The 26876-nt window shown below is 35.9% G+C and overlaps 1 protein-coding gene across 2 annotated transcripts; it reads right to left on the bottom strand.

The window, feature by feature from the left end:
• Positions 1 to 699: 699 nt before the first annotated feature.
• On the bottom strand, positions 700 to 26876 carry PDE6C (phosphodiesterase 6C). 2 transcript variants are annotated; one of them, XM_053949774.1, is made up of 22 exons: positions 26397 to 26876; positions 17936 to 18088; positions 17738 to 17827; positions 17357 to 17497; positions 16787 to 16861; positions 16634 to 16698; positions 16461 to 16527; positions 15702 to 15749; positions 15351 to 15500; positions 14526 to 14669; positions 14373 to 14441; positions 12074 to 12220; positions 11579 to 11686; positions 11363 to 11472; positions 9226 to 9313; positions 7778 to 7878; positions 6550 to 6657; positions 5941 to 6004; positions 5081 to 5155; positions 4800 to 4883; positions 3779 to 3932; positions 700 to 1054 (listed from the first exon to the last, which is right to left on the bottom strand). In XM_053949774.1, exons 1-22 carry the CDS (start codon positions 26874 to 26876, stop codon positions 987 to 989), a joined length of 2589 nt encoding a protein of 862 aa, XP_053805749.1. In that variant the 3' UTR covers positions 700 to 986. The 2 variants fall into 2 exon arrangements, with proteins under 2 accessions (XP_053805749.1, XP_053805750.1); XM_053949775.1 differs by having other exon boundaries at positions 700 to 1030.

The following is a 26876-nucleotide window of genomic DNA, read 5'->3' as shown; positions in this document are numbered from 1 at the left end:
ACTTGTTCCAACGGCCTGGGGGGAAGATCAGTGTTTGTGAAGAGCTAATTTGTGTGCAGTCTGTCTTCTTGGTTGTAGAAACACAGGTAATGGGAATTTTGATGTGCTTTACTTCTGCTTTGCTCTCCCTCAGATTAAATTGATGCCAATTAATTAGTTTTCAAATAATTTATTGCATTTTGAAAGAGATCCACTGGGAGTACATGAGCCTTTTAAAATGCCCTTGAAGGCAGATCCTGCTGTAGATATGCTGGTGCATCTTAGTAAACTTTTACTTGTATGTAAAGTATGATGTTTGTGGTCTGCTATTTTAGATTTTTACAATAAAAGCTTGTCAGTTTAGGAACTGTGGGAGAGCCATTTGCATATGATCAAAAGGCTACAATGGCTATAATTTACAGATTTGTCATTGGTAATTTTGGAAAAAATTCAGTGTACCATGGGCCTGCTTTTTATAGATAAGAGCTAGGGAATTGTGTTGTGCATTCCTAAAGTGAAAGAAATGTTTTACTCTAGGACTTTGTACAGTATTGAGAATGAAGGAAAATGACAGAATTACAGATGAAGGAAATACACAAAATATAAAAACCTAAATATCCAAGTTACAAATATTGCAATTTTTGGTTTGAATTTTACATCTTAGGTTTCATTCAGTAATTTCATATAACATCTGTCAAAATTTTATATATTTTTTCTGGACAGTGTAGAAGTTATATATTTTAATAAAAGTACTGTATGTAAATTGATTGACATGAAAAAATACCTAGAGCACACAGTTAACTCATATTGCACCATTATTTTTTCCAGTTTTTAATTGTAACCATTTTTTTAATCCATTAAAAATTATTTCCAACCAATGGCAAGTGTTTAAGAGGATTAAGAGATTGATCTATACTATTCTATGCAAAGCAGAAATCCACTGGGGCTCATTGAAGTTCTTTCTAGATGTCTTTTCTTGTAGCAGGAACAGTGTCTGAGACACAGAATTACAAAACTACACATGTTTTGGATTTTCCTTCTTCACCACCACCTCCACCACCTGCAGCAGCACTTTCTGTTAAAAAACAAGGAAGGAAAGTAAAATGAGTATTTTCTGTTAATTTTAGCTGCTCTAATTCCTTACTATGGTGTGCTGCTTTTATTTTATGCATATCATGTATGTTTGGCTGTCTGAAATTTCACTTCTTGTCTGGGATATTGGAATAAGAAACAATGACACGTTATATATACATATGTGTATATAGTGTAGGAGTTGATACCAACATCTGTCAAGGGACCAAACACACACTGAACCACTCTTACTGGAAAGTTTCAGTATTTAAATATATGACTGTCCCACACATACAAAACTGAGGTATGCAAGCCATGCAAAAGAAAGAAACTCTTGAATTAATATAATCTGTGAATCTATTTTTGAAGCAGATGATACAAAAACTTTAATTTGACCTAACTGCATAAACCTTTTTCCAACCCTGCATGAATCCCTTTGTAAATACTAATTAAGAGAGAGAGAAAGACACTTCTCATGTTTTTATTTATAGCTACTGATTCTGTTACTCTCTCTCAAATGATGCCACAGATGTTCATTGGTCATAGTTAAGATTCTTTCAATGTAATAAACTGCATTTCCAGATTCACTTAAGGTAAGATACCAATATTAGAATTAAAACTTACATTTGAAAGCTGTGGATCACCATGTTACTAGGTCATTTTCGACCCTTTCCACCTGCATTGAAACATGTCACATGATCAGTGTCCTACTCTCTGTAATTTGTGGATATAATCAACACTAACTATGTAATTGATTTTCTCAGTTTAATACTGTATTTTGCTTTACTTCAGTTCTGAACTTTCCACTGTAGTGGTTCAGCAAACATGTTTATTTTGTGTCTACTGAATGGCTAAGAATAGCCAGGTCAGTGTGTTCTAGAGAAACCACCATGGTTCAGCATGTATCAAATCTTTGTTTGTATGAACTGACTTAACAAACCCATATATTTACATGGCCTTGGTTTGACAGTGTCAGGTCTGTTCTTCACAAATGTCCATGGCCTCATTCCAGTGCATATTTTTAGAGGATGCAGAATAATTCGCTTTTGTTTTGTGTATGATATGCAAAGGCCAGATCTTTAGCTTCTGTAAACCAGTCTGTCCATGCTTGCCTCTGTATGGTTTCCTATTTTCCTATAAGGAAAAAACATTTCTTAATTCAATGACTTAAGTCATTGAATACCAATGATGTAGAATGGTCCTAACTTACAAGCGAGAGTAGAAATAACTGACTCTTCCTAAATTGATAATTTAATTTCTATTTAAGAAGTTTATACTTAGGAGCATTGGATCTGACTTTGGTAACTTTTTTTGGTAGTATTCTTTGCTGAGAAAGCAAGTGTAAGGAGGTCCCAGGTTTTGTTTTGTTTTGCTTTGCTGGTATTTCTGTAAAGTTCAGATGGTTATGTTCCAGTGTAAGGAAAAATTACTTTTTTCATACTGACAACCAGTTAGTTCTCAGCAATAAATGAATCTTAAATAAAATTATATGATTTCAAAGAAATGAAAGTGTAATTGAAAATAAATTTGGGAGCAAGTAGGAGGGTGGAATTTCTGTGAAAATGTGTGTAAGCAGTATCACAGTGTGAACAGACCAAAATATTTGACTCATTCTATTAAATTCTATTAAACCCTTTCAAAAATCTGCATTGATTAAATCATGTAACTCACAGTAGTTCTTAAACCATTTTGCAACAACTTTTTTTTTACATTTACTTTTATTGTAACCTAGTATCAATTTTGTAGGCGCCTATACTATTTCACGCACTGACAGTAACTTGATGGGTGGCCTTGAATAGCTTCTTTTGTGTAAAATGTGAAGAATACTCACCTATTTCCCACAGACACTGATTAACAAATAAATTATTCAGTACTGTTTTATATTTTAAAGATGTGTGAAACACAAAGTAAACTAACTTTTCTTCTTCCAACTAGCTGACCATATATCACTGTTTTAATCACACATAGATTTTTTTCATCTTTGAACCTTTTCAGTCATCTCAATGGACTGGCAGAGCTGTAGACCTGCTGTTCCACAGGTAATAAAAGAATAAAAGTAACTGACTAATTTCACTCCTAAACTTGAGTGACAATTTTCAAGTTTCTATAAAATCAGATTCTCTTCTAGGTTATGCTATGCAGAACCGTGCTTCCAGTTTTAGGACTTGGTCTGTCTTTGGAAGATCAATGTTGAATTTGTTACACGAGAGAGTAACAAGAAACTTCTTTCAGCCAAGAAACTGGTGGTGGGGAACTAGAGCCAAAAGCTTTATCTTAAACTTGGAAGAGAAGTGGGGATTGTCACTGGTTTTTTATGTTCAGAATGCATACTCTGCTTCCTTATGTTTTTCATTTTTAACTGCAAACAAACATTTGGGGCTGATGCCACACAGAATTTTGATACATGTCTTGTATTTCAGATAAGCAAGGGTTTAATTACATTCAGTTTTAAGTTTAGATAGAAGAAATGTAACTTTTGTGGTGGTCGTGTTACTTAATTCCACAGTTCAGAAAATGAGGTCACTGTACTGGATTTGTGTAGTCTTTAAAGGTTACTTCTCTTTCAAGCAAAGATAAACCTAACTTGGCTAATTTAGAACTTGCATACAATTAGCATAAAGTTTAATATTGCACAACTGTACTGCATGTGTGAATTTGAGAGAGAGAGAGTGATTATGTTAGCTGCCATAAAAATATATGTAAATGAAAACCTAAGAAGTTACTTAACCTTTTTGGGCAGCTGCTTCTTCTTCCTTTTTCTTTTGTTCCTCAATAGCTTTCATCTTCTCTTCATATTCATCAGCTCGTGTTTTCCATTCAACCCTATTATTTTGAAGACCATCAAACATAGGTGTAATTTCCTTGTGAAACCTCGAGAATTCCTGTACAATCAAATGAAATTAGTAAATTAGAAATTTGTAAGCACTGATTAATTGTTAAATCTGAAATTGGGGAAGTACTGTTGAGAAAACATTTAATTTTTCTATTACATCTAATTCCAAGGCATATTGTTGGAAATACTGTGCTGGGATAATAATGCCCTATTGTGCACATAGTCTGTTAGGAAAATATTGTAATTATATGCTGCACATTTTAATATCTTCCCTAATCCCACATATGACAGCATGACTCATATAATACAACTGTGATACATTATATTTTATCATATGATTATCAGTATCAGTATACAATTAAAAATCTGGTATCCTGTAATATATTCCAAACAGATGAGGATATTTCTGAAGCTGTTAAAAAATCACCTCACTTTTTTGCCTGGCATTTTTGGATAATATTAAAATCTAGACATGGATTAAGAATGTAGGCATTTCAGTACCTTACAAAAGAAACAGCATATTTACATGCACCAAAAATTGCATATTCATATTCCCTTTGCTGTGTTATTAATTGCTTTCTGTAACTATCCACATTGCTTGCGTATATTAAATGGGACTAGGAAGAATCAAGCTGGACTTTGTAACTCAGTCTTTCCAGGCAATAACAAATCCTCAGCACTCTGAAGTTTCACTGGGGTATTCCTCTTTAATGAATTTGTTTTACATCTCTTGAATTTATTCTATGGGAACAATTCTTTGATGTAACAAAATACTGAAAAATTATGGCGGTTGTGATAGTGGCTCACCCTATGACCAAGAGTACTGCTGCTGTCTAGAATTCTTTACTGCAATGTCTTATCACTAATTGTGCCATCAGAACTGCTGGAACAGGAAAACAAAACCAGTTATTCTTACCTTGTACACAAATGTACACACAAAGTCTATGAAACCAACTTGGAGCTTAGGTAGTTCATCTCCTTTGTTTCTGTCCATCATAGGCTAGAACAAAACAGCAGTAATTTAGAATATGTAGGTATTATGTTTTTTGGTACAGTGATTTCATAAGCATCATTGTTCATTATTTATTCAATGTTTTAATAACAGTTAATATTGCTTAACACAGTGAAATTATTTAATTTTAATTATTGCTCATTATTTAATTTAACCCTAACACTGTGAAATTATTTAGTACTTACAATAGGTTGTTGCTGCAGCACAGTTCGTTCCAGGTCGCCTTGCTCCCAGAATTCATTTGCAACCATGAGGGCAACCTGAAGAGGTACAATTCAGTGGAATTGTCAGCAGAAAATAGTACATTTAAATAAATAAAACAAGGCTTTCCAGAAAACATGAAAAAACATACAGACACTGTCTGCTGTACTTAAGGCTTTTCCCAGCAAATTATCACTAGCAATATTTTGATGCATGCTGGGTAAATAACAGATTATTGCCAACGGAAACAAGGCAGTATTAGCAATATAAGGGTCTTTTAGTACTGGTAAAGTGTATAACTTAGAAGAACAAGTATTTGCAGTTGTATTTTCATTATGCTTTGCTAAAACATATTCCTGTAAGGCTAAGTGATGAGCTTCAGCAGGATGTTCAGTAAATACTGGAGTACTTGAAGTACTTATGTACAACTCTGTATTACAGAATTTTAGTGTGTTTAAGCTGCTTTGCAGTGGCACCAAGATCTTCAGAATAGACACAATTCAAACCATTAACTGTTGTTAAATCTGTGCCTTAAAAATAGCTGGAAAGTAGCAAAAGTTGTCTAGCAAAGAAAAAATTGAGTGATATTTAAGGGTAGCTAGTTTTAGTGGAAGGACAAGTAGAGAAGGGTTGACAACGGTAGAGTGATTGAGACATCATTGACCACCTACACTCACAGTGACAGAAAGGTAGAGGTTCTTTTCTGGAAGCAACAGGTACTTAAATATGCATCAAGTAATAATAAGATTTTTTGGTTTTTTCTTTTTTTTTTTTAATTGATCATGCACCAAATGGGCAATGAAACAGAGAGTAAAGCAGTAGTGTCTACTTCAAAAATACCTACCTTACTCTGTACTTCCCAGGGCTTGGTTATTGCAGACAGGTCACATCCAGTCATCATCATAGCCCTTTGAAAACAAAAACCAAAACAAGAGTATAGTTTTGGGTGTCAGGAAGATGGCACCAGACTCTTTCCAGTGCTGCCCAACAACAAGGTGAGGAGCAATGGCAATAAACTAAACCACAAGAATTTCCACCTCCATGTGAGGAAGAACAAATATCCATTAAGGGTAGAAGAGCACTGGAACAGACTACCCAGGGATGTTGTGGCATCTGTCTGGAGACATTCAAAACTTGCCTGGATCAGTTCCTGTGTAATCTGCTCTAGGTCACCCTGCCTTGAGAGAGCAGTTGGACAGGATGATCTCCAGAGACCCCTACCAACCCTATCAAATAAAAGGTCTATGTTTTAAGGAATTTAAGATGCCAAATTAATTAATATTTTGCACATTTTAAGAAGATTATAGGCATCAGTTTCTAAATTAAAATCATGGTTGTTCTCATCATTGGACAATAGCACTAAGTCCAAATTTGCATGTTAAGGGGCCCAAATTCTTTTAAAATCTAGTCCTAGATAATCGATTGAATAAGGAGTAAAATATTAACCACCTACATGATGACTTCTTTTTTCGTTGGGTCAATAGATATATACTTAATTGCCTGCTCTTCTGTTTCCATTTTTTCAATTGCATCCACAATCTTTTGAAACATAGTTCTTTTCCTGTTAAAACAAACCAATAAAGCACATATTACCGAATGTGAGTTCCTGCATTAAAAATAAAATATAAAATCATATTTATTATATTTGTGCTTTTCTCAAGTGCCATCCTAGTCATAGTAGTATCAAAGTAATACTTTGCTGTTGCATGCAAACTTTTTAGGTAACCTAGACACTTCAGTTTTACTGCATACCACTGGCATGTGAAATAATATGTCAGAGTTCCTGACAAAGAAACAACCAATTTCCTACCTCTTCAGGTTAAACTCTTTGGGGTGACATTCTCATTTTTTAGCATTATATGTTCATTACTTTCTGTAACATACTGAATTGGGAAAAGTGAAGCAAACACTAATAGATGCCCTGCCACTCCCTCCCATCAAGAATCCCAAGAGTTACTAAGACCTGACTGAAAAGAACTATCAAAAACATAAGCCTGTCTTGCTATTGCTTCATAAATCTTCTAGTTTGTGCTTTGAATGAATGAAATAATGGAATTACTCTTCTCTAAATCTTAATAACTGCTATTAGACAATTTCATGAATTTTTACCTGTCTCTGACTTTAAATTGTCTCCATCATAAAACAAAAGTCTCCACATATCTTTAAGGAAAATACCCATTATTAAAACACACTAATTCACTAACTTAAGAACAGAATTGATAGTTTGAAATTTGGAGTCTTTGACATATTTAGCACTGGGATCAGTGGATGTCTGCCAGTTTTTTTTTTTTCATTTTCAGCATGCTCCTGCTTATGCTGAGTATCTGTTGTATGGTATGTTAAATGTCACACATGCATACAACCTTACTTTTAGGCTACTGAATCCACACTTCTGGTATACAGTACTTGCTGTAACTAAAAGTATATTGGAATGACCTACTAAATGTATTGCCCACTAAGTATTATGTACATTCATGCATTCTCTAATTTGTAAGCTTATAGTCAAACTAAGAATGTCTTGGTTTTTTCAAGAATTAGATTCAACAACAATGTTAAATAGAGCTCTGTTGTCTGCATATAAACATCTTGGTATGCTGCAAATAAACAACTAAAAACTACAGTTCTACATTTGATAGGATTGATTTTTTTCAGTAGGAAGTTATACAGAATTTAGTACTTACTTGAAATACAAAGCCAAGTCAGTTGCTATTATTGCAACTTCAAATAAGTGTAGAACGGTTTCATACTGGCGCTTATTTAGGTTCTGGAAGATGTTTAAACTCTGCAAGGTGGAAAGTTTAGGATTTCAATTCCTTTTATAACACTGTCTTTGGTTTGTACTATACAGATTGTCTCACAGAATAGGGTAACAAAATTGGCCAACTACAGTCCTTAAATTAAAATAATGATAAAAATAAAAAATTCACATTCCATTAACCTAATTTTCCTGACTTTTAAGGCTTCCCACTTCCCCTTTTCTTCCTGTTAAACTGGGTTGGCACAACTGCCTGCAGCAGTGTGTGGGACCTGCCATGGTATGTGCAGTGTCCTTTTCCTCAGGCAAAGGGAATGGGACCATCATACAGCCTTTTTTCTAAGTGTCTTGGTTTTATTTCCTTCTTTAACAGAGATACAAGGTCTGCGTGTCATGGCACGGTGGTGCTGCTGGTGAGAGCCTCCAGAGGTCCTGCCAACTGCTGTGCCTGAGAGCAGGAGTCAGTCCCTGGCATCTCACATTTGAAAAAGTACATCACCATCAATAGAAAAAAAGGTTTGTTTGTTTTCATATCATAAACCTTCTAGGTTTTTTATTAACATAGTGCTGCTGCTTAGCGTAAGGATTTATTTCATGGCCTCATGAGGTCAGGCAACAGCATCACCACAGGGATTAGAAGTGGAAAATGAGGGTGAAATGGGTGCCTGCCCTTCTGCTGCAAACAAGGGGTGGAAGGGGTGCATATGTGCACGCCCTGCTGTTAAACCATCCTCCAAACTACACGGCAGAGAGTGTAAATAGTGTGTTTTGCACTAGCCGGGCCAGAGCCTGATGCCGCTGAGGGCAGGGTGGCCGGTGCCCAGGGGAGGAGCAGGGCCCTGAGGGGCAGCTGAGCCTGGGCAAGCGGCGGGAGCTGCTGGGAAGGGCAGCTGGGGACGGCTGCCCCATGCAGGAGCACCCTGTGAACCAGGCAGGGTGTGGGCCGGGTCTTGGCCTCAGGGCGAGGGGCCTTTCCATGTACATCTTCTGTTCCTCAGCTGCCAGAGCCTGCAGCTGAATTCACACCTCATAAACCAGGCACAGCTGCTTAATGACAAGATTTTGTGTGTGTATATATATAACATTTTCTGCTCTGGTTTCAATATCAGCTGTTTAGTGCAAACAGAAAAAACCTGAAGAGTGTGAGCGAGGCCCAGAGGAGAAGCTTTTCTATCTGAGGTGACTCTGTTCCAGACAGAATCACTAATGTTTCTATAAAAGTGGAAAATGCATAAGAATTTGTCTTAAACTTCTGAATTTTAGCATTTCTTATGTGGACCTAGAGATATGCATGAGACCCAGTGACATTTGGAACATTGTAACTTAATTGGATCTTCAGTGTTTATTTGTGTGAGCAGAAGGTCCATGACATACCTCATCTTGCAGCAGGGTTTTACTGTACTCTAGGTGATGCCTTTCCAAAATGGAAGAGCCATGAAGTTTTGCCAGGGGAGCAGCTGATCTGTGGAAAAATAAGCAATTATTTATATATATATATATATATATATATATATATATATATATATATATATATATATATATATGTATAATTTGAAGGCAATAGTTTTTATTCAGCTTTCATATTATTGGTATGATAGCATAATCTGTGTAAATTAGCTATTGATATGATGCAGAGAAAAAAACCCAACTTTTTTCCCTTTGTTTTTGTGACTGACTAATGACGGAACTTGGAGATGCCTCAAAACTCAAAAACTTTGGTATTTAAAATATGGCTTAATTTTGTCCTGCATGTTCAGTTTTGCTGTTTGTTTAATCTATGCTCCTTTTATGTACCTTAAAAGTAGTCTTTATCCATCTTTTAGTGTTTATTCTGTGGCATGGCTTTTGAACTCTTGTACATCTGTAATGACTGGGCTGTGTGCCCTGAGATTCTAGTTAACTGTAACTTAAATCTGAAGTAACAGAATGTGCTGGTTTTGCACCACACAGTATAATGGAATTTAATTCCTCTAATGCTCTTGAGCTACTTCACTCACTCAAAATTACATTTTTATGGACAGCAAAAGTCCTGATAGCTCAGGTTTGTTCTGTTTTACCACAGGTCTTAAAGTGTTCCCCTGACATTGGACTAAGCGTCAAGAAGAGGAAATTCTGTATCAGATTAGGGTTGTGAGATGAAGGGAGAAGCATCCTGCTTACATGGGCTCAAGGTAGTTCTACATGTTTGGAAGTGTATTTTCCTCCTTTTTCCCTTGGTTTACAGCTCTGTTTTGCAGACAGCCCAAGGTGGATTGCTACATGGCACCCGTATTTTCTGATGTGATTAGGACTGTCGTGCTAAAGCCTGAGGAGTTCTATAAATAGCTTTACTGCATATGACCTCATGTAGAGGGCTTTCATCTAGAGAAGACCGCAGTGGGAAGATTTAAACCCAACCCGCTACAACCCTGCTTAAACTTGTTTGGATGAGAGGCAGTCCATTGAATAAGAATCAGCATCTGTCATTCTCTTTCCTACGTCACCTGGAGAATCCCTGGCAATAATCAGAAAATCCCTTTGCGTCACTGCTCTAGCACACAGGCTGAAAAGGCTGAAATGTGAGCAGTGGATTCAGGGTCAGAGGGGTAGGATCAATCACTCTGGAGATATAGCTGGTGGAAACTAGACAGAAAATTGTAATCTTCTGATACACTTGACATTCTGAGAAATGTGTTCTCTGGCTAGCACATGGAAACAAGCCCACACCAATCACATAAAACACTAAATGGCAGGATGTTCACTCCTTAGGGGAAAAGTGGGTCTCACCATGATACATAATGTTTTAATACAAGGGAAAATCTAAATGAATTAATATTGTTTCATAACAAACAAGGTAAAAATCTCAAAGAAATCCTTTAAACTATTTTCTCAGAACATATTACAGCATGAATTGCCAATCATGTACCTCATGATGTGTAACTTCTGGGCCTGTGGACCCAGCAGTGGAATTCAAGCTTATTGACTCAGACTTTTGTATAGCATAGAAGATTACACCTCAGGAAAGGATCTATATCAGGAAACTGAGTGTGGAGAAGAACAACTGAACTAGTCAAATTAGGTAGTGGAAAACAGAGCAAAAAATTCTGTCTCCCTCTAAACTGGCCCTTGTCTACAGCACATCTTGAATCACTTTCCAGAAAAGTGCTTGTGCCCTGACTTAAAAAAGTAATCCAATTATGGATTTTATTTTACTTTACTAATTATTTTGTGTCCTCATGCACATGAGGCTCTGTCGCCTACAATCCAAGCATTGCTAGAGTTTTAAAAAGCTAGAGTCTTAAAAAGGGATTGCAGCTTCAGGAGATCCTTCTAAGAGTCTGCCTTTGCATTCTGTCTTTGTGTTTCAGCTGCCTGAAGTCCTCTGGGGCAGAAATCTTCTGTAGCATAATTATTTATTCATGCCAGATGAGTATGGAATAGATACCTTATGTTCTTACAAGTTTTTTTCTTTTTTCTATTTATTTTCCACTAAAAGGAGTACATTTCCATATATTTGATCACTTATACTTACTTCATTTGATACAAGTTATTGGTCCCTCTGTGATCAATGTCATGGCAGAAAGCAGCAGCAACCATGGCAAAGGCTTCTAAGTCAGTGTAGTATTTCTTTATTTTTCCTGTCTGTAAAAGAAAACAGGTAATTCTGAGCATATGTCTTCCTGAATTTTCCATCTGGAGTTGAAAGAATACTAGTTACTGAATTTGGGGTTAATATTAGCAACATTACCATCAGCAGAGTAAACATTGTTTGTCCCACATTGAATCCATGTCTCCAGTTATGGTAAGTGATATCCCGATAACCTTTCCTGACTGTGTACATCCATCTTGTCAGGACCTATTGGGAACAAAAGGGAACAGACAGCTGTTAATTGAAGCAGAACAAAGGAATTACCATTAAATAACTAGAATAGACTATGAAATTACTTAATTTTGCAAGTTCTTTGAAAACAAACGCTTTTCATTGAATTAAACATGAAAACAGCATTTTTTTTCTTACGTAGATTCATGTGAATTTAATTCCTTACCTATCTTACACAATTGAGGATTGTGTAAGATTAATTTGATGTTTTTCTGACAATTGTGTAAACGTTTCCTTGAGAATGGAAGATTGTTAACCATACCATTAATATTTCAGTATTGTCTACTTCTAGATTAAAGCATGTAAAACCAGCTATTTTTCTTCTATTTAAAAATAAATATAAAGAAGAAAAATAAACCAGACCTCAGCTGGGACTTTGAATTTTTCAACAACATTTATCTCAAAGAACAGTCGTATTCCACAAGTTATCAGGCCATGCTCTGTAACAGGGAAGTCACTGAAGCGGAATTCATACAGTTCTAAATCTTTTGGATCAGGTAATTCTTCTTTCTGTTAGGAAATATCAAAAACAAGGGATTTTCTGTCAAGAACAAAATTGGAAAAGCTTTTTAAATTTTCTTCAGTAGAAATACTGCTCAAGGACAGTATGCTTTCTATGTCTTCAAAGGTGTCAGGTGTCAGTATGAAATAATGTGTATTAAATTATGAAATACAATCATGACACTGCTGTCTTTCTTCTCAAAATTAGTAGATAAAAGCCTTGGGCAATTCCTACTCTGAATTCCAACAAAATGCGTTGTAACCATTTCAACATTTCCTTAGTTTAGAAATATTGGTCCTAGGAAATTCTCTTCCCTGGTATAAAAGCCCATGATTCTTCCACTTTTAGCCTGATCTCAAGGCTACATTCATCTTTTTCTCAACCAAATTAAATTGCCTATTTTGTGTATATAGATCCAGATACAGATTCACACTGAATAGCCTAACTGGTATTAGTGCTATTGGTGAACTGTTGTCTAACACTCTTCATCTCTCTCAAAGCCTAGGGAGAACAGCATCTTATATTAAAGAATGTGTGCCAATCCAAACAAAAATTCTTCAAGGAAGTCTGATGCAACACAATAAATAGCTTCTATTATCACAATTACTCTCTTCCTCCTCAGAAGTTAAAAAGGATCTTCACTTTATAGAGAAAGAAAAAAGAAAACTGAATGTATACATATATTTCAACAAAGAAGGCTGACCATCCCTTTCCTTCTCCCTGGGTTTTTCCTTTATATCTATGCAGATCTGAGATCAAGGACAAAGAAACCTAGACCAGTGTTGTTTTAAGACCCATTACTTGGTGAATCATCAGATCTAGGAACACTTGCTTTATCCTCTTAGTTATCTGGGATTCCAGGTCTTATAATAGGATAAAGCATTTGCATGTAGCCTTGGCAGTGCAGAAGATATTAGACCTTTGAATTTGTGACTCCACAATCTTGAAAGAACAAATTGGTTTTTGTAGATTTAAAAATTCATACCAGTATTATGTTTTTAAATTTAGAGCCTGTATCAGAATAATCAGATTTTGCTCTACCCATGGAGAAATTTTATAATGTCTATTATTTTTTTAAGATTTTCATGCTGCTAAATTAAATTTCCTTTAAAAGGCACGTGAAGCTACACACTGTCTGTTATGTTTTTTTATTTCATCACTTGCAAGCTGTGTGAGCATCTGTTGTTTGGAAGCCAGTAAAACATTAACACCAATGCATTCCAGCATGCACATATACTTAACTAAAAAGAGTTTAATGAGATCTTTTCCCTATGGCTACGTGTACATTGGCAAATGTGGTGTAATAGGAGGAGATATGTGAAGTGGTTAGTACTGGAAGTCAACAGATTTCTGTATATTTTGACCTTTTTTTCTTTAGCCTAGCTCTGTTTTGATCCATTAACAGTGGAAGTTCATCCAGTGTTTTCATTCAGAGCATGTCTTTGCTCTGAATTTGAGGTTTTTTTCAGATAAAGTAGGCCAATTCATGTTCTCCAGGGCTGTTGAAATGCACTAAATGGGCAAAAATAGGAGCTTTCTTCCAAAGACAATGCCTTTCTAGACTGAAATACTAAGGCAGCCAGAGGACTGCAGTACAAACTCATTTTTGTTTTAGTAGTAGCAGAGTAGTAGAGCAGAGAATTCATTAGGTCAAATCTGTTTTGCCACTGTGGAGTCACAGGTCACTTTCTTTAGACTTCTCTGCCTACAGAAATGCAGGAAAAAATAATCTCAAAGTTTTTTCCACTGGACATTCCTACATGTGTTCTCTTACCTACAATGAAAGTGGCCTCACCACAATATCCCTTTCTTTTATATTCAGAATTAAATAAATTAAATTCCATTATAGATATAGCATTTTCCCTATGAATATTGTAAGAAATGTAACACTAAATGTTAATTGATATAAAAATGTCTATGTAACTCTGACTGTCCAAGTGTCTTGATGTACATTTGGGAATGTGGGTAGCAGTGGGGTCTGCATAAAGGAGAGAAGAGGTTGAGGATGTGTTACTAAATCAACTCCACTAGCCTGTGGAACTGATAGCTAACATTGATTGTATTTAATCTGGACTTCACCATACACAACCTTTTCTATGATGAGGACACATTACTCTCTGATATAAATACACCACCTGAATTTTCAGTTTAATGACTTACCAAAATCCTGATGAGATCCTTTTGATCACATTCATCTAAACTTTTTGCATTCAATTTCTCCTTGTATTTCTAAAAATTAAAAAGAGTAAGAAAATTCAGGTTTTGTGTAGTAAGTTTCCTATTTTAATTTTGTGGCTGTGGACAGAAACTTACCAGGATAGATTCAACTTCAGCAGGGGTGGCCTTTGTCTGGTACATGAGCATTTCTTGAGCAATGTCTTTCCTGTTTTCAAGTTTGTTCATTTTGTCATAAGTGTCAGTATTTAAAACAGACCACCCCAGGAACTGTGTGAGAGTCTGCAACAAAATCAAGTAAAGCAGAGATTGTGCCATGACAAGAGAATGAACCTGAAATTTTGAACTTAAAGTTTTCTTAAAGTCCCATTTCTGTTAGTGCCCCTTGAAAAGCAAGGTGCCAGTCTATTGTTAGATGCATTTATCTTCCTTCAGCCAGTTCTGTTAGCACTCACAGCTTCTAAGGACATTTGGCTCATTAAGTAATTAATATTCCCATTTTATATACAGGACTTTGAGGCTTATGAAGTTTAAGTCAGGTGGGTGGACTTGGGTACACTGTGTAGCATCTTATCTTGCCTGAGTGCATATGATTATGAATGCTCTGTGAACTCCCATGGGCACAGGCTTGGCATCTGTTGGCAAACAGCACACCATACCTGCTTACCCACTGCTACTTAGGAGATGCTGACCATCATTAAAAAGTCAAAGGATTAAAAGTAAAATTATAAGCAACTTTTGTTTATCACTGGAATGTAAATGATCACTCAAAAAATTTCAGTTTTATAAAGCGAGATAAAATCTCAGATTCTTAAGAAACTGCGTTGTGAAGAAGATAGACACTTGGCTAGATGTTAATATGGCCTATTTGAAAAATTTTTGACATATAAAAATGACTTTTTACTGCACTATATTTTTTAACATCATGTAGCTCTTCAAACCGTCTAATCCCATTAAGCTTACTTCAGTGATCTGTTCATCGTACTCGTCAAAAGGTTTTCCATCTTTCCTATTGTAAAACGTTGCAACTCCCACAATTTCTTCTTTTTTGTTGACAATAGGCAATGACAAGACATTTTTGATAACCCATCCAGATTCATCCACTGGTCCTTTCTGTAGGGAAACCAAAAACCAGGAACTGTATTTCTTTGGAAGTAATAATACAGCTGTGGACATAAGCAGTGTAACAAATTTTTTTTTGTGCATCACAATCAAATGCAAAATTATTTATACAATCAACTGTATAACCAATTAATGGCAAGAACTAGAATATTCTTCTACAAAATTTATAATTATTAACATTACTGAATTTACCTGAAATGTGAAGTATTCATCTGCTGGTGCATTCATCATGTTACAAATCTGCAGCATAAAGAAAATGACACATTGTTGAAATGGAATATAATGTGCATCAAAACTTAGTCTAATATTTTTAAAGGAATATTTATTTTCTAAGCTAATAATAGTGAGCATCCTAGCTAGCTACAGAAACTAAAACTTTCTCTTAAATTAGATGTGGTTATTCTAACAGACATCATTTTGGAATGTTTGTAGCAAAGTCCCTCAGTGTCTCCCAGTGCAAAAGCATAATGCTTAAGAAAATCACTTCCAGTTCAAAATGGCATGGGGGTTTCCAGAAAGAAATAATTGAGTACTAAGGTGTCTACTAAAAATTCTACAAGGTTACTCATAGCTGTCATGCATGACTTTGAATTATGTATGTCTATGCAAGAAGATATAGGAAATTAAGAAAAATTTAAAACCTTGCATGTGATAATTTTCTTACTTTGACATTTTTGTGACATTTAGCACACCTGGAAAGTGACATCAGGCACACATGTTATTCCTTTGATATCACCACAATCTGAGGGAAATTATCCTGCTGTTTTCATCGTTTGTGCTGAGGCCATCCAAATACTGATTCAAATTATTTCACTGGGAACCAAAGGCACTGGAAGCATCATGGTATTTTTGTAGAGGATTTAGATCATGGGGAGGTTTGGGAGTTTTTTTGTTCAATCAGAACAGCTGCATGATTTAAAATGCTAGTTTTTAGTTTTGCTATGTACTTACAAGACCATTTTCAGCCACATATGTTGGCAATCCACTGACAAGACACCAGTGATCTGCTGGAGGTGACCTTTTGAGAGACAATGAAATTAATTTATTTCTACAATGTAGACATGCTATTCTATCCCAGCAATGTCTAATTACTACACTTTCACCATCTGCTACTGAATACTCACGGAATGACTTTGATTTCTTCTTGTCCATGTAACAGATAGTCAATAATCTTATAAAAGTTGACTTCCTAAATAAAAACATAAAAACATCTAGGTGACTTGTAGAACTTCAATGTCAAACTTAAAATTCTTTAAAAGGAAAATGAATATCCTCACTCGTCCATCAGGTGTCTTGGGGCCTTTGTAAGGCTCTGCCTCCCCCAGCCGGATTGGCCACTCATCATAGAACTCCTGAGAAAATGATACACAGGGAAAAAGGAAAAAACAAATCAGTTCTGTGTTCATAGATAATATTACATCTGTGAATTACAGTTTGATTTTTATTTCTACTTAGTTCACTATGGTCATATTTCAGATAGTATTGAGAAAACATTGGTAATTATATTCCAGACAAGAAATGTTTTCCAGGAAATTGCAGGCTAATCTTATCCCTAAATAGTTGTAGAGCTTAATTGTTCTTTTAGCAGGTAGATATTTCTAAAGCAATAATCAGACCTGCACCTCTACCCTTTCTTACATGGAATTATGAATATGAAAAATTATTTCAAAATTAGCCCTTATGTTTATTTTGGTTGTATCCTTTGCCACATTTACATTTTGCATGTAATTATTGTAACATTGTTAGATTTTAAATAAATTATCCCAAAGAGTTAGAAAGCATGGCAACTTTGTGCCTTGGAGACTTCACATTAGGAGTTTCTAGCAAGTAGGAAAAATAGTTTTTACCTTCTCTTTAGTCATGTCCAGCAGACCAACAGAGTATCTTTCACAATTCAAATACATTCGAATAGTATACAGTGCTTTATGAAACTGTCGTTCTATATCTGTTAGCTCTTCAAATACTTTGTTGGCAGACCACAAAAGCATCTATTTACAACAAAAGAGAAAGAGGATAATGTTCAGAACAATAAGAAAACATAAACATATGAATCCTAGGCATTCCAGAATGAAATCATAAGGTGCATCACTGTTAACAAATTAAAAAATGAATAAATAGATAGTATCCTTACTTCAATAAGATTGCAAAAAATTTAAAATAGTGGGAATGATAATTGTTTGTACATAGAGAGAAAAATTAAGTCTTTTTATTAAAAAATGCTTCTATACCTGGCTTTTTCGTGATTCGATACTGTGGAGATACGACGTATGATTATTTCTTATCATCAAAGATATAAAGTTGAGGTATTTTTTAAATACCTAAAAATGACAAAGATCAAAAATAAAACAAAAGTATTAAATTGATATATAGAGTCAAACTCAAACTACTTGTTGAACTAAAAGCTGTATTATTGTGTGACATTTTACCTCTTCATCCTCTTTTGAGAACTCAGGGGCATTTAATTTGTTGAGTGCCATCACAACGGCAAGCACCTCTTTACCCTGTGTAATTGCAGTTGCCAACATATTGACTGTTTTATAACCAGTTTTTTTGTCCATGAAGTCAGAAAAATGGTTGTTCTGAAAGAAAAGAGGAAAAAATTGTAAGTTAAATGCACAATTACCATGCCAAGAGCAAATGATCATTTTATTTGGTAACTGATGTTTGCAATGCTGTGAGCACTATTTCACAGTGCAGTAGGTTTTATACTTGAAAAAAACCCACTCCCACTACTTAAGTCAATCTTGCAGAGTTATATGTACAAGCTTAACCGAGGTGTTGGTTATGAAGATAGCTTCTGAAACCAAGTTTTGTGCAGGTCTTTATTATAATGTTGAGGAATTAAAAATATGGGAAATATATGATCTTGTGATCATATACCTGGGAATCTAATATATATGGTTTACATTTTAGAGAATTACTTCATAGCTATGTTAATATTTATTATTATTTAATTATTTCAGTAAATTCATTATGCATTTCCCTCATACAATATTTAAAAGTACTTCCTGTCCTGTATAAAATACTTATGGCAGAGAAGCATCCTCAGCAAGTATTCACCTAGCTGACCTGTTTCTCATTCCTTCCCATCTGACACACTCCCATCCCTGTTGGTCCCAGCTCTACAGGCTCTTCTGGTGAAAGGAGAGGTTATAGGTATAGGATATAGGACCAGAGCTGCTTTTGTTGAGTGTGTGATCCTGTAGGAATAAGGCCATGTGACTAATGAATTAGCCACAACTCAATACTCCATATTTACATTTTTACCCTCAAAACCAAATGCTGAGGAGGGTTTAGGAAAAGCTATTATTTTAATTTTTTAATGTAAAAATATTGTGAAGCTAGTTCATGTTTCAAGAATAACTGTTTTATTTCCTCATATCCAAGAAGTTCTTGGTGTTTCCTTCAAAGGCTTTAGTGTTCTCTTTAATTTAATAAAAAAGGGATTTAAACATTTTCAGGGAAATCTGTTTGTCAAGGGTTGTTATGTTATTAAGAAAATACATCTGAATGAGGTGAGTTATGAGTTGGAGATTTGAAATCTGTTGATGCATGCATACTGAGAAGTGCCATGGTTCTACTAAGCAGCTAAAACACCCAGACATCGTCTTCAGAGAGCCTTTTCCATCCCCTCACATTTCACTGCTAACATGTCAGTACTCAAAATTCTTCAGAGATGAGCACTCAGCTCACTTATACTGCCTGTCTATCCCCAGAGGTGGCAGACACTGCTGCTATTCATTACTGCCTTAGCTTAGGCGTCTGACATCTGCATGGTGCATCCCAAGGTGCCTTCCTTGCTGATAGGCTGAAGAATGTTGCCACATAATGGAACTTCAGCTTTCATAGATTATGCATAAAGCTGCTTAAAGAAAACCCCAAACAAATAAGCATTTTCTAGGTTATAAAATCAAGCATGACAATGCTTGGAAATGGCAGAACTAAAATTGTTTGTCTATTTTTTAGATTTTTCCTCTTAATTTCCTTTTGCCCCTCTTCCCTCTAGCAATTGTTTCTAGTATAGGTTGAATTTATAGTGTATACAACTCTGACAAGAAAGACCAAATTTTATTATGTCATCTATTAGAGTGTGGGCTTTTCCCTTGTTTTTCATAGCCTTTAGGCAGTCCATCTTTTATGTTTGCATTTTACATTTCCTTCTAGGGCTGTATTTCAGTGAAACAAGTTAAATGTCTGGAAGTAACTCTTAAATATTGTATTTATGCCCTGGGCTCTCTTGCAGAGAATTGATTCCCTTAAGGACTGTGTCATCCCCATGAATCTCATTCAACGTATCAGGCTCTATTTAGGTCCCTGGAAAATGTAGCCACTTTTGAATGTATTGTCCATGTGAAAATGGGATGCTTTCTCTGTTTCCAACAAACTCCCTGAGTTTTTATTTTCTGTTTTTCTCAGAAAAAGGCACAGGAGCATCTCCTGTAATAGACAGCCAGAGAAAATACCAGGCAATCTATTTCTTCTGTGTGAGAATCAAATACAGTTCTGTAGCCTGCTAAACAAGTATGCTATGACATGGAAATACTCGGTTTTCTGTGGGATGTATTATCTACGGACACAACCATTGTGGACTTGGGTGTGGTTTTGAGCTTCGGGTTTTGCACTTCTGATTGTTTAGCCATTGAAACCCAGTAAATTAAACAGGTAACTTGACCCTGTTTTGTAGTCCCTCTGTGTCACTAAGAGCATCTAGCGTTCCTGGTGAGGCCCAGGTTCCTGGGTTTAGGGTACTGTATTCTGCTGTGAAGGAATAAATAAACATTTCACACACACCTGGATTTCTGAACACTTAAAAGGGTTCTGTAGACACCAAATGAGCTGAATCAGCAGGATTCAGCTGCTGTGTCTTACTTTGTTTAATAACACCAGAATGAAGGTACAAGCAGCGGTGATCAGAAGTGTTCAGAAGAAGCACTTTGGTCATGCAATTTTTGCAAAGGATAAAACATTTTAATACAAGTCTCTGTTAAGAAACAGGAAGTTTAGTAACCACAAGCCATCCTGTGCCTAGATAGTGTGAAGCAGAAAGATAAAAATACTTTCTAATGAATTGGCAGCATTCCTACAGCACATACAAAGACTCCTGTCTCCCATGATTTGCATATACAAGCAAAATATTGTGCTTAGATTTAGACTTTTCATTATTGGATATTTTATAAATTCCTAGGAGTTTTGAACATTTCCAAAAGAGTTGTAAAAACTCTTGGGAGTTTAAGCTCTCTCTTGGGAGCTTAAGCTCCCAAGCTCTCTCTTGGGAGCTTAAGCGCTTTCTTTTTTCCAAAGAAAATCACTTTTCACAATATCTAAGAAATCATGTTCATAGACAAATAAGCAAGAAATGTGGTCTGCAGTACCAGAGCCAGAAGAACATCTTGGTGCTTCCATGACTACATGAATGTGGACATAGTCTACTTGAGCCTGATCTTTTGAATCAAACTATCTTTTAGAACAATGTTTTGAACTTCCAGCTCTCAGTTAAATCACAAAATAGGCTTTAAAAGAGAAATTATGGAAAAGAAATCTGCTGCTAATTCCCAAAACTATAGTACAAGTGCAGACATTTCCTACTAGCTCCATTTAATGTTGAGATTCCAAGCTATTTACTATACAATGATCATTTCTTTAAACAGGCCCTGAGATATGCAACATATCCTGGATTTGCAGGAAGCCAGCACCAGAGCCTAGCTAGCACGACCAGCTAGCACAACCTTTTTGAATGGAGGAATGTTTCCTAATATCCAATCTGAACATCTCCTGGCACAACTTGAGGCCACTTCCTGTTATCCTATTATTTGTTAGTTGGGAGAAGAGGCTGACCCCCACCTTTCAGGGATTTGTAGACATTGGTAAGGCCCCTCTAAGCCTTCTTTTCTCCAGGCTCAACACCCCCAGCTATTTCAGCCACTCCTCATAGGGCTTGTGTTTCAGATTCTTCTTCAGCTTTGTCACCCTGCTCTGGAGATGCTCAATATGTTTCTTATAGTGAGGGGCCCACAACTGGGCACAAGATTTGACATGTAGCCTCACCAGTGCTTGGTAGAGGGCAGCAATCTCTGCCCCAGCCCTGCTGGCCACACCGTTTCTGATCCAAGCCAGGATGCCCTTGGCCTTCTTGCCTACCTGGGCACTGCTGGCTCATGTTTAGCTGCTGTTGGTCAGCACTCCCAGGTCCTTTTCTGCCAGGCAGCTTTCCAGCCACTCCTCCCTGCATTGCTGCCTGCGGTTCAAGTGACCCAACACACAAGGGGTAAGAATTAATCCTGCAGGTGAGGTGATAGGGCCAAGAGAGCAGATGCCTGTTTTCCTCCACCTCTTTCCCCTTGTAAAGCACAGAGGAAGAAGGGGTTACTGTGACCCCTTGCAGTTATGACTATTTTGCTCCTGTTGGAGCAAACAGTTCACGGTTTGGTTCTGTGGAGGTTCTGTGTTGGATAGATGAGCTCAGACTGCACATATTTTTTTACATAATCTCCACATGGTTTCTGGTTTTCTTTCTAGTAGTTCTACAGGATTTTCTTCTCTTCCCGATCCTTTCTTCTTCCACTGATTGTCTTGCATTGGCTCAAGTTTCTCAAAATTTTAACCACTTGATAGATGTTATTAAAGTGCTATAATGCTTCATCTCTTACTTTTACTTAGCCTAATTTCAACTCACATTTTTTTTTTCTTTCATAATGATATAATTAAGTGTGAATAGAAAATAAAAAGCACATACTAACCATCTACCTGCCCCTTTCTTAGGCCACACTCCAAAAATTACATATTGTCAGGGATGTAAATTTCTTTTTAAGATGTAACTTACTAGCATTACAGAACAAATTGACTTTGTTATTGTCAACATGACTAGGGTTCTGAAACTGAATCAAGGAGACGTTAATATATATTTAACAGCACTTGGGGGTTGAATTTTCAATTATGTCACTGAAATGCGTGTTGGCATTTGCCATATATAATGACTATTTTGCAACTTCTTGAAATTTGATTTGTATATTAAGTGTGTTTTCACATGAAAAAAGAAAATTAGATAAAAGGGAGCTTTTAATTTTAATTTTTAATGTACTTTTTTCTTCAGTTTTGGAAACTTTCCTGTTAGAATAGTAAGAAAAAGAAATAATTGGTTGGGGTTTTCTTCTGGAAGGCACAATGAATAGAAATTTGTTCCTGTATTAAAATATTTTCTGGTAAATTGATTAAATCTTTGCCATTATGGAAGATTGGAATGTGTTTCCATTTTTCCAGCTAATATTTGTTGAGTATGAGTTTCTGACAATCTGGTGTTCAATATCAAGATAAGATAAAATGGAGGAGCAGGCATTAACATTTACACTGCATATTTTCCCATGCTAAAAGCTACCTCAGACAGCCTGGAGTCTGGAGACCAGAACATCCACATTAATCTGAAACTCCTGTCAGTTTAGACAGGCCTGGAATTAAAGTCTCTCCCACCCCTAGGTTAAAGTGTAGAGCTGCTGTTCTGAAGCTGGATCAGCTTACAAAGGGATGATACCAATGCTTGCAACTTGAAGCTGTGTTTAAGTTGATTTGTACCATAGGTTTCCAGTGGTTAAATTAGGTGCCACAACAATCACTCTTCTGGCTGCTTAATCTGACTTGGAATCTCCCGTGGTCTCTTGTTTCTTCATTTTACTGGAGGTTGTGAATTCCAGTGCAAGACCTCTAAAAATGAGGGCTAGTTATTTCAGCATCAAAATATTTCAGCCCCTTTATAGATCTAATCCAAAAGCCTTCACTTCTTTTGAAGCATTTTCCCACCATTTTTATAATTTTATATTCTACTAAAACAAATAATATTATTTCTTGAGTTTCCAGTCCTTAATGAAATCCTTGTTTTCAAATACCTTTGAATTGAAAGGACCAGTGCTTTAATTTAAATAGGTTATGGATTAAAGCAATATATAAAGTCTGTATTATTGATTCTTACAAGCTGATAATGTGATATTTTGATTCCCCAAAAAAGACATACGCCTTATAGAAGTATTTTTTAGTTCTTAGTTTTATTTGGAAATAATGCCTTGGGGAAAAATGTAAGGTAATTGTACTCTCCTGTATAATATTGTCTGTGTTATCAGTTACTGTTAAAAGAATATTAATGGACATATCAATTTTTTGTAGCCTATTATTTTACTTTGTCATATTTGAGGCACATAATCTGCTATACCCTGTGAATAATTTGAGACAAATTATTAGGATAATGGTCCTGCCTGGCCTCCTGGTTCTCACAACTATTAAATCCTGGATTAAATACTATTAGCTCTCACAGTCAACAGGTCCATAATCTTGTGGGGAGGAGACTGACTACTAAGTTAATTATCAAAGGTCTGTATCTTTTCCTCGCTTTTCTTTTCTGGAGCATTAGTCAGGATGAGGAGCTTCCTCACGTTTATTGGTACCTTTCCAGTTAGGAGATAATCCCTAAAGAACTGGTTACCAGACACTAAAAATGGAGTAATTTATTTTTCAATTATTTATTGCTGTTGTGATTTTTTATTGCATTTACTTTTGTTATGAAGGGATAATGATTGAAGCATGAAAATGTCACACCATGCGTTTGTCTTAAAAAACACTATGCTGTTTGGATATGGACTGTGTCAACAGTAAAAAGTGGATAGAAATAACATTTTTAAAGTACTATAGCCAACTAGAAATAATCATTGTGCATTTTGTATTCTGACAAGGCACTAGGGGAAAAATTTTTCTCTGACTTAACTCTTCCTGTCATTTTTTGTTCATAATTTGGGTGGCAGACAATCTTGTTTGACTGAAGCGTATATGTCGTGAACTGAAAAATAATTATCCTTTCTAAAATGTGATAAAGACTTCAGTGGCAGCGTATTTCTGCTGCCATGGACTAATTATATGCTTTAAACATTAGTGACTCAAGCTGCAGTTCTGGGTTTGCTATGGAGATAAAGATTCTGGTGACATAATTGAGAGCTCTGCTTGTGTGAAGAATGTGAACTTGGATATCAACTTTTTGTACACAAAGAATGAAAATTCTGACGTTTTTGAGATCTTTAGGGTTGTTTTTAAATATCAAACTTTGATTCCAGAGAAGTCTCTGTGAGTTTTGCAATTATGTAATAAACATCAATATTCCAATGATATTTAATTACCAAATTTAGATTATTGGAATCCTAGTTGAATTGCATTTTTAATGTGCACCTAATGGCATAGACCTCAGTAATCCTAAGAGAGTAAATGGGTTCCTAAGTAAAGATTACCTTAGAATGATTGACGAATAACAGATACTCAGTTGACATAAATCAATTTATGAGCACAAAACCCCTAGCAGGATCAGATGGACAGAAAAGTTCTCTTACTTAAGCATATATAAATAAGGCTTGTCACAAAATTTTGAACAAATCCTATTGCAAACACAGAAATATTTGGTTAGCCCTGCTCTGGGCACCTCTAGCATAATGATATTAAGAAGCAGTGCAGTGTCTGATAGGAGGCACATCTTTCCTGATCCTCCTGATCTTTTCTCATGTAATCAGTCTTATGAACTTGGACAGATTATCCTCCAATCTCCCCATGTGGTGGTAAGAGGCAATAAATCAGACACTTCTTGTCAGAACAGCAGCCACTGAAGAAAGGATATTAGTGGTCAGTTGAAAATGAACTGATGATTTTCTCAAATCAGTCAGTCTTCTGTTTGCCCCTTTGATTCCTGCTTATATCTGAGGCAGTTTACTGTATATTGGAATGTTATTTTCCTATATATAAATATTAATTTGTTTCTGAGCTTTTAAAGTAGTCCTTTATAACTTTTAGCGGGATAAAAGATATTAATTTTTGTTTACCTCCTGCAAAACATAGTTAATTGCTGTGTAAATATTTTGATTATTTACATGGGGCATAGGACACTGTAGTGGTTTCTATCTCTAAAATATGCTGGAAGTTTAAATTGACTGTATAGGAAATACTGAGAATCCAGACTGTCATCTTGATAATTATCTTAGCACCATTTGATTATATTCAGATTTTCAACAGAGGACTAAAAAGAAATGAAGATGCCAGCATTTGCATGATGCAAGGTTAGTTATTTTTCAGGAAATCTTAAAATTCAAAGCATGTTTACATTTCCCCATGTATTTCAGAGCCGTTTCTAAAGCAGACCTCACACATGCGTGTTTCAGTATTGTTAGGTCACTCACCATTTTAATTGTTCGTAATAAATAATAATAAATATTTAAAGAAAATTAATAAATAATATAATAAATAAACTCTTATCACACCTTAAAGAAAGAAGGTGATTCAGCACAGATTCAATAGGAACTTCAAAAATGTCAGAACAGCTCTGACTCAATAATTTTCTTCTACAGATCGTTTTGAACAAAAGCTCTGGATCCAGATATACTCAAAATCAAACCCATTTTAAATCAAACACTGACATAAAGCTGAACATGTATGTTGACATCATCGTCCTCTGTCCTCATTCACTTACTAATAAGGATACATCTTCATTACAAAAGCTGCAAATTTAATGATTCAGAGATGCATTCATGGCAGCATGAAATGATATCAGAGAACACTTGCAAGCCCATACTGGCAAACAGGATACAAGCCTCTCTTGTTCAGCAGAAACTCAGGTATTTAATGGTCTCTATTAATCTAATATTCTCCTCCATTATTATAGTCATTGACATTACAACTACTGCAAGGACACTGAAAACACCTAACTGATGTGGTTCTATTGGATTTTAAGCCATCTCTGCTGATGCTTTTCTCATGTTGTTGGTCTGGATTTCTGTCTCTGACAGTTTTCTGAAGAACAATTTTTACCTCAAACCCTGGGCAGGAAGAAGTGAATGCACAGAACCCCATTCCCCAAGAGAAGTCACTTACCTTTGTCACATCAGGTATATTAAAAAACTTCTTGGTATGAGCAACCCATCCCACTATCCCGATGTCCAGAGGAAAAACAGTCTCATTTTCTGGTTTCACCAAATTCTGCTCATAGTTGGAAGTTGGAGTGATATCAAGAATCCTGGAGGCTACCTCTGGAGTACCATTTCGGGAACGACAAACAAACAGACTACACCGATCAGCTGCCAGCAGCTGTGCCAGCCTCTGCAGGGCCTTGTGCACCATCTTTTCCATAACACATGCCTCATCCTGAATTTCTGTTACCAACTCAAAAATTATGTTACATTCCTCCAGACGGGACATGTCTTTGAAGCTGACTCCTTCCTTCACATCTCCAGGGTTCACGTTAAAGATACTTCCCACCACTTCAGGTCTCATTTTTCGGTCGAAATACTCCTTGGCAAATTGAGGATTGTTCTCCAAGTATTTTTCAACAGCATCTTTATTTACCTCACCCAT

Source organism: Vidua chalybeata, chromosome 8 (genome assembly GCF_026979565.1).
Source record: "Vidua chalybeata isolate OUT-0048 chromosome 8, bVidCha1 merged haplotype, whole genome shotgun sequence".
NCBI classification, from domain to species: Eukaryota; Metazoa; Chordata; class Aves; order Passeriformes; family Viduidae; genus Vidua; species Vidua chalybeata.
Note: the sequence above shows the minus strand (reverse complement) of the source record. Positions and strands in the feature narration are given on the sequence as shown.

Excerpts from the sequence above, each read along its gene's own strand:
- PDE6C (XM_053949774.1), bottom strand. The coding sequence starts at position 26,876 with ATGGGTGAGGTAAATAAAGATGCTGTTGAAAAATACTTGGAGAACAAT. Across the intron at positions 15,750-16,460 it reads ATGTGGCTGAAAATGGTCTT|ATTTGTAACATGATGAATGC; the intron begins GTAAGTACATAG and ends TTTATGCTGCAG. Across the intron at positions 14,442-14,525 it reads CTGAAGTTGAATCTATCCTG|AAATACAAGGAGAAATTGAA; the intron begins GTAAGTTTCTGT and ends TTTAATTTTTAG.